Source organism: Tribolium castaneum, chromosome 5 (genome assembly GCF_031307605.1).
Source record: "Tribolium castaneum strain GA2 chromosome 5, icTriCast1.1, whole genome shotgun sequence".
In the NCBI taxonomy this organism is placed as follows: Eukaryota; Metazoa; Arthropoda; class Insecta; order Coleoptera; family Tenebrionidae; genus Tribolium; species Tribolium castaneum.
The window spans coordinates 1,817,842-1,832,035 of NC_087398.1; the positions used below are offsets into that span (position 1 = coordinate 1,817,842).

The 14,194-nt window shown below is 37.6% G+C and overlaps 1 protein-coding gene across 1 annotated transcript; it reads right to left on the minus strand.

Annotated features, from left to right (window-relative positions):
• Positions 1 to 892: 892 nt before the first annotated feature.
• On the minus strand, positions 893 to 1,541 carry LOC663810 (cuticle protein CP14.6). Its single transcript, XM_969845.4, has 2 exons — positions 1,387 to 1,541; positions 893 to 1,338 (listed from the first exon to the last, which is right to left on the minus strand). Exons 1-2 carry the CDS (start codon positions 1,396 to 1,398, stop codon positions 952 to 954), a joined length of 399 nt encoding a protein of 132 aa, XP_974938.1. The 5' UTR covers positions 1,399 to 1,541; the 3' UTR covers positions 893 to 951.
• Between the last annotated feature and the right edge of the window lie 12,653 nt (positions 1,542 to 14,194).

Sequence of the window (14,194 nt, forward strand, 5' to 3'; positions counted from 1 at the left end):
CTATTTTTCATTGTCGAACGTAATGATTAGTAATGAATGTGTTTGATTTGCATTTAGATTAGCCTTTCGGGTTAAATAATGCAAGAATATTAATTAAGAATAAGTACGAACCATAAGCATAAGTTGAAAGAAGACAATTTATTTGAAAACCAATAGTTATTTTCCCATTTTTACTTCTACACGATGTGTTGCATAACATTCAGGCGAAATCATCCTGCTTTTGGCTTACACAGAAAAGCTTCATAGTTCATACTCAAAAACGGCTTAACACATTTACATTATATCATAATTATATCTAACTTTACATTATTGCCTTAAGTTGGAAACATGAAATTTTACCAGTTTCTACATCCAAACAATGCGAGAGATTTAAAATATAAATATGATTATAGCAGTGTTTGAACGTAACACCAGGGAAGCTTAAATGCAAAAAGTTTTTCTAATAATAGCTAAAACATAGTTTTATATCCCACATTACTACAGTCTCATTTACCTTTAAAACTTGTTTATAACTCTCTTTATGGCATTTCGGCATACTAACGACTCAAAGGGTTTAACCAGGTGTTATCAAAAAGCAAGTTTTAAAAATAATAGAAAAGTTTTATGGTTATATTTATTTCACATTGTTAGAAAGCTTTTCCATGTAACAAGATTTGTACAGCTATTTTCAGTTTAAAGTAGCAAGTAGGTTGATTAGTTGAAATAAAAACACAAGAAATAATATTTTTGTGCTGCATCTAGCATTAATTATTGAATTTATATTATAATAAAAAAATTCCGAAAAAATACACATTCATAGACAAAATTATAGCAATCGCAGCTTGTTTACGGTTGGTTATACTTTTTTATAAAAATAACTGCGGGGTAAAATTATTAATAAGAATAAGTCAGGTTTGTTCAAAAACAACTTTATTATGTACAGTATAAAATATCGGCAGTCTCTATCACACGTTAGTGTTTTTTGGGTGGTTCCTCTTCCTCGGGATGGGCAGCGTTGTACTCCAGAGACCTCTGGATGGCCGCTGGGATTTCTGGAGCTACAGGAAGATGGGCGCCTTGTGGTTGGAACCCATTTTCATTAGCCACATACTGGATGGTGTACACCACACCATCATCCCCTGTATATTTAAAACTACCAACAATTTCCGAAGCCGCGTTTTCAGTATTCGCGTTTTTCAAAGAACCTTGTTCCTCAAAAGAAATCCCATTCCCAGTTTCATAAGACGTATGATAAGAGCCATCGAAATTAACTTCTTGTTCTTGCTTGAGGATCGGCACTGGCTCGTTTGTTGAAAGAGAGGCGGCTGAAGCCGTTGCAACAATGGCACAAATCACCACCTGAAACGAAATTGCAGGCTCGAATTTCATGATTATTTCAGTACTTACAGCAAATTTCATGATTGCGTTTGGATTGAAGATTCGATCTAATGCAGACGCTCCTTCTTCGGCTTATTTATACTAATCACGGGCTCCTCAAAACGCTATGGTGTAATAGAAATTATATTGTGTTTACCAAATGTTACTCTCATCTTTTCCAAGGTTGGATCTTCTTCAAATTTCAAGGCTATGGAATAATTAACTGTCGATACCCGAAAAATTTAAGATTGCGTTGCATCATTCGTATTACATGCGACAAACGTGAATTTAATTAGACGTGTGACCATCCCAGTAAGTCAAACGCGCATGGAATTAATTACACGTGGCATTTTGGAATGCTTCCTACTTTGATTTTTTTGTTAAGGTTTAGGGAAGTGTGAGAAATGTCTTCTTTCATTAAGAATTTAAATATTTTGTTCGGTAGCTGTCCTCAAACACCTTGGCGTCAAGCTGGGACCGATAATTAATGCGGATAATTTGATTAACATAATATTAGGTCATAATGATTAAATTATTTGTATAATAACAAGTAATAACACCCGAAAAGTAAAAGTGTTTGATTTTGAAGGTAATTAACTGAAATATTAAATCGATGTTTGACTGTACGATCCGTTTTATCGTCCAGATTTCGGCAATAAATTTTTGAAAAATTTGCGGCTCGTAAATCTCAATAGGTGAGATAAGCCGGCTTATTGTTGGGTGTTGAGTGGATATCTTCATCAATAAATAATAATAATTTATGTGAGACTGTTTGAGTAAATAATTTATAAAATCCAAAGATCGCAACGGCAATAAATCCCACCGGTGTCCCTTGAGATTGTTCTCTAAGCTTTTGTCTTTTAAATTTAAGAGTCTCTGGAGGTGTCTTTGCTCAAATTGCGTTTTTCGAGCGATGATTAACCCCGAAAGGGGTCACCAGAACAAAATTGTTCTTTGTTGTTTAACGACTTTTTGGTTGAGCAGTTTTGACCAGGAAACAGCATCGACATTTATCTGGCACTTATCTGGCATAAAAGCCGATTAAATATAACCGGTAAAAGGTTAAACCCTTTCAATTCGAAATCTTGTATGGGGGTAATTGAGTCTATTGTTGCAACCACAATAGGGGCCACATATTGCTTTTTAAGCGACGACAGATTAAACTATTGCCATCGTGAAATATGACTGCCAATGAAAAGATAATAAATAAACCTGAACCCACTCTAGGTAAGCGCGCTTTTGTTAAAAATTTTCGACGGTCATTGGAACCTTGTCGCCGTGATTTATGTGAAATTTATCATTTAATTATTGCAAATGCGTTTTTAATAATTATCTAATTAAAACCCTGCCCATAAAACGGGCCCATCCTTGAGGTGATTGATGATGATTTCGGCATAACTGCGCCGTTAAAACACTATAAATTTTCGTAACCCAACAATTCGAAAAACGTAAGGGGACTCCATGCCACATAATTATCACTTTATATACCCTCACCCCCAGGGGGCAGCAGGCGGGGGTCGGCCTCAAACACGGCCGAAAATTGATACTTAAAATTTCAGGAGATAAAATCCCACTGATTTCTCACGATTTATTTCAAGAGGGTGACGGTTACCCAACGACTTGTACGCTCAACACGTATCGCATGAAAATTCAGTCGTTCGGTTATCACAAATTTTCGGACATTCCTATGCTGCACTGGCCGGCGTTTTTAATAAAATTTCGTTGATCACATCGCGTGATTCAAGGTCTGTTGTGGCGAGCAAACGCCGGAGTAAATTTCTTCGATTCTGAGAACCTCGAGAGAAATCTACTGTTTAATTTCCAGCATTTATTTTTCACAGTCTCTCAGGTGCTGTGTGAATTGATGGACCAGGAGCTGCTCACTTCGAGGCACTATAATTACGTTTAAATAGAAATCGATTTCGGAAATTATTAAATAAACATTCTCCAAATTCTCTACCTTGCGCCTTTTCAAAATTTTCAATGATGAGAAAATTTTGAATGATTTTTTTCTATCACAGTTCAGTTTATTTCGTTAATTAAGAGTGTCTCCAGAGCATTAATCTTGTCGAAATATTCTGCTAGCAAGTGTCAGCTCCGACTTGTAGTTCTGAAAATAATCCATCCAAAGTTTAATCGAGTTTCATCCTGACACAGATGCAGTATCGGACCAGCTAGGGATTGATGAACGATATGCAAGCCAAGAATTCTGTAATGTAATAGCGCCATGATAATGCTTTATTTTCAACAAAAAGTCGGTATGCCGTGTCCAGATATCTTCATTAAGCGCTCGAAATTATGATAACTTCTGAAATAGCCGTCCGCCGTAAATATTTGCTTGGCAAGAATGTCAAGATGTGTGTCATTATCTCGGCCTTTTCCTCCACCGTGGCTGTTATTTGTTTTCATTTTTAATGATGCATCTCGCGATATTGAGGCATTCAATTACTTTTATCTTGTCAGGTATCTTCAAGCGCATGTTTATTTTCCATTTTGTTCTTTTCTCCTGGACCCATCTCGGCCAGACTTATTCATTGATACTGCTTTGTCATTGTCACTGATTATGGAGGAGGTGCAAATTACAGTCCAGAACTTCCACAAGACTTAGAAACAACAGTGGCGTAACAAACTTGGCAATTGTTCAAATTCCTCGCGTTTTAATCGGATTATCGGAAAAATGCCCCTCTTTGTTACGCCATTGGAACCAAATAAAAACAGAATAATAGAAACGTGCTAGGAATTTTAATACCACCCTCGGTCCTTTATGCGGGACAAATTGCTGTCTTTATTTATCGAGAAAACAGGCTTTGGTAGTGATGAGCAGAAGCCATTATCTGGGTACGGGTTACAAAGAGCGTTTGATTGACCGGAAAAGTGTTCACCCCTGCCGTTCGATATAACTAGTTGATGACTGGAAACACCGACAAAGCTAGTTTATGCATCCATCAGACCAAATATAGTCCACAATTTCACTCCATGTCAGTTACTATCGCACTTTGCTCACGTTTAATCCTTAGGGTTGAACAAAGATTGACAAGGGATAAATGGAAGCCCAGAAATAAATTTGATCCTTTTATTACAAACGTGAGAACTTGTCATTTGCATTTATGATACTTTTGTAATGGATGGAAGGTATTTACATGTGATGGCTGCTCACTTGTCTCAACCTAGACATGAGGATGACTAACAATTATTTGGCAAGGGTCACGACCGCAAAATTGAGGTCGTCTGAGAAGTGCATCAATCATTTATTAACTCTGGTAATAAAATTAAGAAATTAAGAAAGTTTGCACAGGGATACAAATGTCGCAATAAAGTTTTACAAGTCGTATCATAACAAAAAGGCAAGATAAGGGTATTTCGTCAGATAAATTTGATTTTGTGCTAAGTGCACTTTAATGACTTAAGTGCAGTCGTGAGACAAGGCAACAAATGCCGTAATTCAAAGCCACGTCTTTATCTATCAAGTCACAGCCTTTTAGCCCAAAATCGTATTTTACTTGTCTACCCAATTTTGTTATTTTTGATGGTGTAAAAGTTGTAAACTGCAAACAGGGTGGCTAAATCCTGAGCTATGTAAGCACGAAGGTAGTTTAGACACATTTGACAAGAACAAACAAAGTGGTAATCGTCAAACTCGACTCAGGGGAAGCTCCCATTTCCAGAAACTAACACAAGTTTGTATAACATAGTTGAGGAGTCAATAAAGCTTCGAAATATTTTAATTGGAACTTTTATCAAGTTGCGCGAACATAAAAATTCCGACGTAGGCAACTAACTTTACATTCGGTGAATAATTTGTTGTCGCTACCACTAAAACCTCGCCAGCTTCTTATTGGGTCCAACCATTGGAAAACTATAAAGACATCGATAAAATTTTTATTGTTCATCGGTGGCATTTCCACGTTTGCTGGAGCTCTTTTTGTCTTCTCTCGGCCAAGAAATAGGGTTTTACGTCTGGCTTGTAAAGTTTCTTGTTTACGAGGTGGAGCAACAAGGCGCGAAATTTACAATAGTCGGTTATAAATAAATAATTGAAGCTTTCACTTAGGCATGGCTTTACAATTTATTGTGTGCCGAACGAGCTTCCAGATGTCTCTCAAAGGCTTGGCCATCAGCTACACACCTAAATTTGTTTTCAGTTTTGCTTTAAAGGACTGATGCGATTAGATCTGGGAGGTTTCAGGAACTGAAACTCCATTCCGCGTCTGGCCTGTTTGCCTACACCAAATAAAGGGAATGATATATGATGTGATTCCCGATCGAAATTCTTTACATCAGAGTTATGTAACGTGCAAATAAGTACAAGTATTATTTTTATCAGGGAATTTCGATGCCGGGTCCACTACCAGCTAAGTACACAACAATAAATACCTCTCGAGTTGTTTATGGCCGTGTACAGTTAGATATCAAACAGAGACAGCATTTTCTTCAAATTTATTTCGCAAACATTAGCGTTAATGTGCAAAGTTGGATAATTAGGAAGCTTCCCGATCTAGGATTGTTGGATAAGTTGTTTCAAAGTTAAATGACCCCTTCACAATTAAACGGTCAACATCGGCTCTCTTCCTCCTGACTTTCGTTTTGATGGAGAAAATTTAATTTTAGCCTTTAATCTGATATTTTTCGCTTTATTGGCGTAATTCCGAAAGCCTCGCGTCAATAAATGTGAAAGAGGGCGCTTTAAGACTTAAGTGCAGCCAATAATAAATCTATCAAGTGGTAGGAATTAGCCGTCAGCAGGAGCGCGCAAGGAGGAATGGATAGCACGAACACAGTGCTTATTAACTCTTCAAGAGGTCACTGGCATCGATACTTCAAAGCTTTAACAGCTTTGCGAAATGTATTATGTGTTTCCAAACAGCGACTTCCTGTTGGAGGTCTTCGGCAATCACTGAAACTCGGCAAAAATTGGGCTTTTAAACCATCATTCTTCTGTCCAAACACTTTTCCGATGATGATAAAAAGCAGTGCTTTACATATCGGCACCGCACCGCGTAAAACAACTCAGCTATCGAATATCGCAATCTAAATTAACAAAGCTGCTGCATGTGTTTACCACTTCAAAGAACAACATTCTAGATGAAGCCAGAAGATACGTTTTTATCGTTCCTGATACAAGCAAAACGCGGTTATTATGTAAATTGGACGTCGTCTTCAGAAATTTCGGACATTTTTTACGCGAAAATATGCAATTTTGTACCTGCAAACTCGCGTCATATTTTTCCATGTGATAAGTTGTTGAATGATGCTCACGATTTCGCAGGTCGTAGGCCAAAAGCTGGCAGGCATTTGCACGAGTCCTCATCACATTTCCACATTCGGATTTTTATCAATTTATTACAACTTAGCAGAGATTTATTGAACGGTTTCATCATCTGATGCTCTAAATATAACAACTGGTGTTATGGCTCGAAAACCATCAATCACCGGCTTCATGACGGGCAGATTAGATCACATACTGGAGCCTTTACAGAATTATAACCAATATTAAAGTCGCGATGCACGATTATAGGCATTGTATTTGGTACAAAATTAGATTTTATGGTGCAGTAAAACGAAACTGCTTACTCGTCTCCTCGAAATTAAATATTGTTTGTAACGCAGGTCTTGAGGTCGCACACATAAAATGTTATTCGAAAAAATAGCGAGACACTTAAGTTATGTTTTGTGACATCTTGATCAATTGCGGGTAATAATAAAAGGGCATAAAACAATCGTTTGCTGTCGTCGTAAATTTATCACTTTTATTGCAATTTAATAGAGGTCAATGGTTTAAAAGCCTGTGAAAGAAGATGCAACATTTAAGCGGAGTCGAAAAGTTACAATTCTTCGTTCTTTAGTTGATTAAACGAGGACCTACCCGTTATATCGTATGTAATATCATCTATTTACAAGAAGCTCATTGTCATCAATCACCACTGATGCTTATTTCTCGTTGTTCCAGTGTGACACCCGTTTCATTAATCACTGCTTTATCATTTTTATCTCCAAGCCCGAATTCGTTTTTCTTCCCGTATTGACCAAAGACCAGGAATCTAAACCAGCCTAACACAAATTACTAATAGTAAAATCAGCAAGCCGCGGAAACTTTCTCACAAACAATGTATTCTAGCTCCTTTTACGCAATTTAAAAACAATGTGTTCAGTTTTTGCGTACTGAAGAATAGTTTCCTACTTAATCGTAAACATTTTAATACATACGTGTGTACGACTTTTTACCACAAGGAAATAAAAATCCAAAGGTTTTTTGAGTACAAAGGGAACCCACAAGACGCTCCTCGCCAGAATAATCAAAGTGCAGCGAGTCTTAGATCTCTGCGGGGTTAAATAATGGTTCACTTGGTGTTTCAAGAACACGTGTCATTTGGGCTGAATTATGCTTGTATCGCCTACGATGCAGCCATCTGTCAATTAGAACAAGATGAATTAAAAAAATTAAAATAAATTTGTCAATCAACGTTATTTCACGCTTGGGCCGGTCAATTCAACCTGTTCCGCTCGTTTGAATTAAAAAAACGTTAATAAGTCTGACACGCTACAATTAAATATAGATCACGGGAATTGCATCTGCGTGACAGCATTTAAAATTACTCCACGCTGTGCGATGTAAATTCCGTACCTGAAAAGTTTCCTGAAATACAGGGTGCTTACATTTGCTGAAGCGGAAAATGATAAAGCACTGAGACGGCGAAATTTGCTCATTTTGGACGTATCAGCTGTCCGATGATTTAATTAGTTTTTAAATTATAAGCGCTATTGAAAATTAGCCCAAGTCGGGTTAAGCTCATTAGACCTGAAAGCTTTTCTCGGCGATTAGCACTTGGACGACGCAGAATTGTTAAGTGCTCCTTAAACAAATAACAATGAACGATGTAGAAAGTTGATGAATAATTGATTAAGGCAAGTTGGAATTGGAGATTCATATCTACGAAATAACAATCAATTAAGTGCACTTTAAACAAACTGGGAAGCAAGTTCAGCTTTCGCTGGGTCGTAAATTCGACGCGTGCAACACATTCTCTACAAAATATATCCTTACACTTTAGTGACCTCTTGTGCCGTGTTCTTATATTGTTGAGTGTTCTTGTGATATCTCCAACGGATCATAATTTTGTAATCCGGTGATGCAGTAGCTGCACGAGTTTATTTACGATGCTATCGGTTTATTTACGTGCGCCACGGTTCGCCCAATTGAAATTGAGATGTAAAAATTGCATTTTCATCACATTTACATGAAACGCCTGATATGATTGAGTTGACATGATTCCATAAATTGCATATCGTATTACATGACTCGGGTTTCCGTAAAAGCAAAAATGCGTTAATTATAACTTTGAGATATTTGCAGTTTATTGCTTGGAAATGCAACATTCGACGGAAACAAGCTTTGAGTTATTAGCGCGTGCTGTAATTATTGTAATAGACGCAATCGAATCTATAATTTGTCATTGTCCAGCGCAGCCTCATCCTCAAGATAACTTACAGGTAGTTTCACTTGTATCTAGGAATGACCACAAATTTTAAAGAACTCTGCGTTACCGACTCCTACTGGGCTCTATCCAATCCTCTGCTGCTAATGTCATTCGTTTCCTTGTGCTTGGAAATTGACCACGCCTTGCTAATTTTCGTTCGGTTTCCCCTTATAAAAGGTAAAATATCGTTCAATTTCTTACTCTCCTAATTGCTTTAGGTCTATTTTTACAGTCATAGACATTTAGGTTGCAGTAAGTACTCGGTTTATAGATATCGGTACTGAAAAAATTTGGAGGTTAGATCACGTTATGCACTCATAGTGTAAAAATGGGAAAATCGCACAGATCTTCCTCTCGATCTAGTTCTGTCTCCAGCACGGACGCTCATAGACGAAGCCATCGAGACAAATCCGACCTCGAAAGGCGTTTACGCCATTTGGAACGGAAAGTCCGCAAATCTCGACACGCCCGGAAACATCACACCAGGCGTAGTCGTTCCACATCTCTTTCTCCACGTCATACACATGAACGTGGGGAAAGAACAAGTCCTCTTCACAGCAGCAAGGAGTCAGAAGGGTTTGATCGCGGCACATTTTCTCGATGCCCGACCCCTATTTCTCTGCCAACCAACGGTGGCGAGCCTGACACCGCTGATGTACTTGTTTGCTTGGAACCCGACCTCGAAAAAGAGGTTTTAGCCTTGTTAGGGGATGACCCATCAGAAAAATCTGAGGAGATTCACCTTCATGAAGCACTAACTGTGCGTTGGAACTATAACCTCACACGAGGTTTGGATGCTCAGGTAAAAACAGCATTATTGGGGAAATACCAAACACCAATCAATTGCGAATTACTCAAAGCACCAGAAATTAACCCAGAAATTCTACCTGCATTAGTCGATATACAAATCAAGAAGGGTAAGTATCAACGTTTAGGTCAATTTCAATTGGGCGTGGGTCTCACCTCACTAGGTGAAGCTTTGACCCCTCTTCTGAAGGAGAGTGGTTCCCGAAATGAGGAATTATTGAAATTATTGATAGACTCCGGAAAAATTTTGACAGATCTTTTCTTTAATATGTCCCGATCTAGAAGAGCCAACATTGCTCAAAATCTTAATAAGTCTATGAAGGACATAATCCAGAAAGATACACCAGGTTACTTTCTGTTTGGAGAGGACTTAAATCCTTAAATTAAACGCATTAAATCTGCAAAGACTTTACAAAAGTCAAGTCAGGACCTCAAAGCGGTACCAGATAAATTAATAGTAAAAACCCCTAAAATCAGTCAAAAAAGAGGGGGGGGAGGAACAACTAATTACCTACCCATCCACCTCCAGGTCTTTAAACTCGAGGAGCTCGTTTCGGTCAACGAGGGACCTGAAACAAAAAGGGCGAGATCCTCGACCGTATCAGAGTTACAACAATTACCGAAGTGGCAGTCCCTCACGCCTCAACAAACGTTAGAGGTAATAGCAGGTAGATTGTCATACTTCAGGACTGAATGGCGAAAAATCACTAATAATCACAAAGTTCTTGAATGGGTTAAATCTTTTAAAATCCATTTTGTAATCAAGCCAATTCAGAATCGAGCACCATCTCCTGCGAAATTAAACAAGGAGGAAATGGATGCAATGTAGGTTTCCATAGATGCGCTTTTAGGTGAAGGCGTGATTCGTAAGTGTCACCTTTGCACTGACCAATTTATATCAAATTATTTCTTGGTCAAAAATTCGAATGGCAAGAACCGCTGTATCTTGAATTTAAAAAATTTAAATAAACACCTGCATCCTCCCCATTTTAAGATGGAGGATATGCGAACAGTTACCAAACTCGTAAAAAAGAACTGGGTTATGACATCCATTGATTTGAAAAATGCTTATTTTCCTATTTCTATTGACGAAAACTCTAGGAAATATCTTAGGTTTGAATTTAGAAATCACCTATTTGAGTTTGTTTGCATGCCCTTTGGATTGTCGATTGCTCCCTATGTTTTCACAAAAATTATCAAACCAGTTGTAAACTGGTTACGTATGGAGGGAGTTTTTTGTGTGAGCTATTTAGACGATTTTTTAATTTTATCAGAAAACTATAAAGTTGGTCTAAGAAATACTCACCTGGTATTATCTTTACTAAAATCTTTAGGATTCATTATTAATGAAGATAAAAGTTGCATAATTCCAAACACAAATTGCAAATTTCTAGGTTTTTTGTTTAACTCAAGTGAACTAACAGTAGAATTACCGCATGACAAGAAGCAAGCTATTTTACAGACAATTTTACAGATTAAAGTTTGTAAGAAATTAAAAATTAGGAAAATGGCCCAACTTTTAGGTACTTTAACATCTGCTTGTCCGGCAGTGACATATGGCTGGTTATACACCAAACATCTCGAACGGGATAAATTCCTTGCCTTAAGCAACTCTAAGGGCAACTATGAATCATATATGCAGCTTTCCATCCAGTCTTTGAAGGATCTCGATTGGTGGACTAACACGATTCCTTCATCTAAGAATAGAATATGGAATGATGAATTTCATTTAGAAATATTTACGGATAGTTCTTTGACAGGGTGGGGAGCACACTGTAAGGGCACATCTGCTAGTGGCAACTGGCCAATGGACTTACAGCGGGAACATATTAATTTTTTAGAACTTTAGCAATCTTTCATGGACTAAGATGTTTTGCGAGAAATTGTTCGAATCTGAATATTCTTATTCGTACTGACAACACTACAGCTTTGTCGTATATAAATAAAATGGGTAGTGTACAATATCCAAAATTAAGTTCTCTTGCTCGTGACATTTGGCAGTGGTGCGAACATCGTAACTTATGGTTACACGCCTCGTACATTCGTTCAGAATGTAATAATATAGCAGACAAGGAATCTCGAAAGTTGTCTGTAGAAACAGAGTGGTCACTATCACAAGAGGCATTTGCCAAAGTGGTAAATAAATTTCGTCAACCTGAAATTGATCTATTTGCTTCCTTTTATAACACCAAATGTGACACATATGTGTCTTGGAAACGCGATCCTGGATCTATTGCAACTGATTCGTTTACTATTTCTTGGAGTGATTATTACTTTTATGCTTTTCCGCCATTCAGTCTCATTTTAAGAGTTTTAAACAAAATCATATGTGATAAAGCAGTGGGGATAGTAATTGTTCCCAAATGGCCATCGCAGCCGTGGTATCCCTCACTATCTAAATTGCTGGTTCAAGCCCCTTTAAATTTAGAAGCAAATCCTCACCTACTTTATTCACCTTATAGTTACGAACAACACCCTCTGAGGCTTACCCTGGTTGCCGCACTTTTGTCAGGGAAGTTTTTCTCAGAAGAAAAATACCCGAACAATCAATCCCCATAATGTTGCAGTCTTTGTCGACCGGGACTTTAAAGCAGTATGACTGCACATACAGCAGCTGGTGGCTTTTCTGTTCAAAGTTCAATCTATGTCCTTATACTGCTACTTCCAATGAGGTACTACAATTTTTGCAGGACATATTTACCTCAAAAAATTATAGTTATGGGACGTTTAATTCCCATCGCTCAGCTTTATCTTTAATCATTCCTGATATTGGAACTAATATTTACATAAAACGATTTTTGAAGGGGATAGCGCGACTTCGCCCGGTACGTCGCAAATACGAGTTTACTTGGGATCCCAGTAAGGTCTTAGATTTTTTGAATAACTTGTTTCCTAATACCAACCTGTCATTGCAAAAACTCACGTACAAATTGATCACGCTGTTAGCACTGATCACTGGACATCGTGTTCAAACACTATCCTTGATTAAATTATCAAATATTCTTAAGATGGATACCAAAATTCAGATCCGAATAACAGAAAACATTAAAACGTCTTTAGTGACAAAAAACGAACCGTGCCTTCAAATCCCTTTTCTTTAACGAACAACCTGGAGTTTGTGCTGCTCTAACCTTATCAGACTATATCCAGAGGACTGCTCAGATTCGTAAAGATGTTGACTCTCTGTTCCTGACAATAAAATCACCTCATAAAGCAGCTAATAAACAAACATTAAGTAAATGGATAAAAACAACATTATCTATGGCTGGAATTAATACTAGTATTTTCTCAGCTCATTCAACTAGACATGCGTCATCATCTGCAGCTTTACGCAAAGGCATTTCATTGGATGTAATCCATAAGACTGCAGGTTGGTCCGAAAAGTCACAAACTTTTGCCAAAACCTACAATCTGCCTCTAGCTGCAGAGACCGATTTTGCCAAGGCAATTATGCAATGAGTCATGTGCCTTTTTTCCTTTTCGTTATTAAAAGAATATATGTTTTGTTTATCTTTAATTTTACAATGTAGACGCTCAAATAGATTTTTGATGTTATTGAGCCCCTTTTCTACGTTGTCACAACCTTTCTCTTTAAACTTCTACCTGTAAGTTATCTTGAGGATGAGGCTGCGCTGGACAATTAAACAGTCAAACGAGAACTTACCGAAGTTCGACTATAATTGTCCTAGCAGCCTCATCCGAAGAGATAACTCCCACCCATCCCAAATTTGAAACCCCGTATATAGGTCGGTTGTGACTTGTTCTTCCAACTTAATGACATTAGCAGCAGAGGATTGGATAGAGCCCAGTAGGAGTCGGTAACGCAGAGTTCTTTAAAATTTGTGGTCATTCCTAGATACAAGTGAAACTACCTGTAAGTTATCTCTTCGGATGAGGCTGCTAGGACAATTATAGTCGAACTTCGGTAAGTTCTCGTTTGACTGTTTAATTTTTATTCCAATGCCATCGACAATGACATGTATATGCGTCGAAAACTAGGAAGACTAACCGTTAGCGCGATTTAAACTGGACCTGGGCATGTGATTCTCATTAGTAATGTCCTCCAAAACCACCGCAAATCTGTTTAACACTGGTTCTTTTCCCACTTGCCGCTAATTTATTTTAACAACGCATAGACACAATAAACAAGGTTTATCGAAAACACACGTCACTCTCACATTTGTTGCTTAATATTTTCGAAACTTTGCAAGATTAGATTATTGTATAAAAATTAAATTTGGTAAAAATCTAGACTTCACATGTGGACCAAGGATCAGGTTATTGACTCGATTTGTTTACTTGAATATTTTTGTGCTGTATATGGTTTGTGTAAATTGTTCAAGCAACGAAACAAAAATATTTCATAATCACTGTAACGTGTGATAAAAGCCAAAATGTGTCCACCTAACGAGAGCAGAAATTCCGTTTTAAATTTATCATAACTTCTCCCCTGAATGGAAATGTATGCGTTTATACACAGTAAAGTATTCCACATCACATAAAGCAGATCCGCTATTACATAATTTCAACTTAGGCCACTCTTCCATAAATACTGT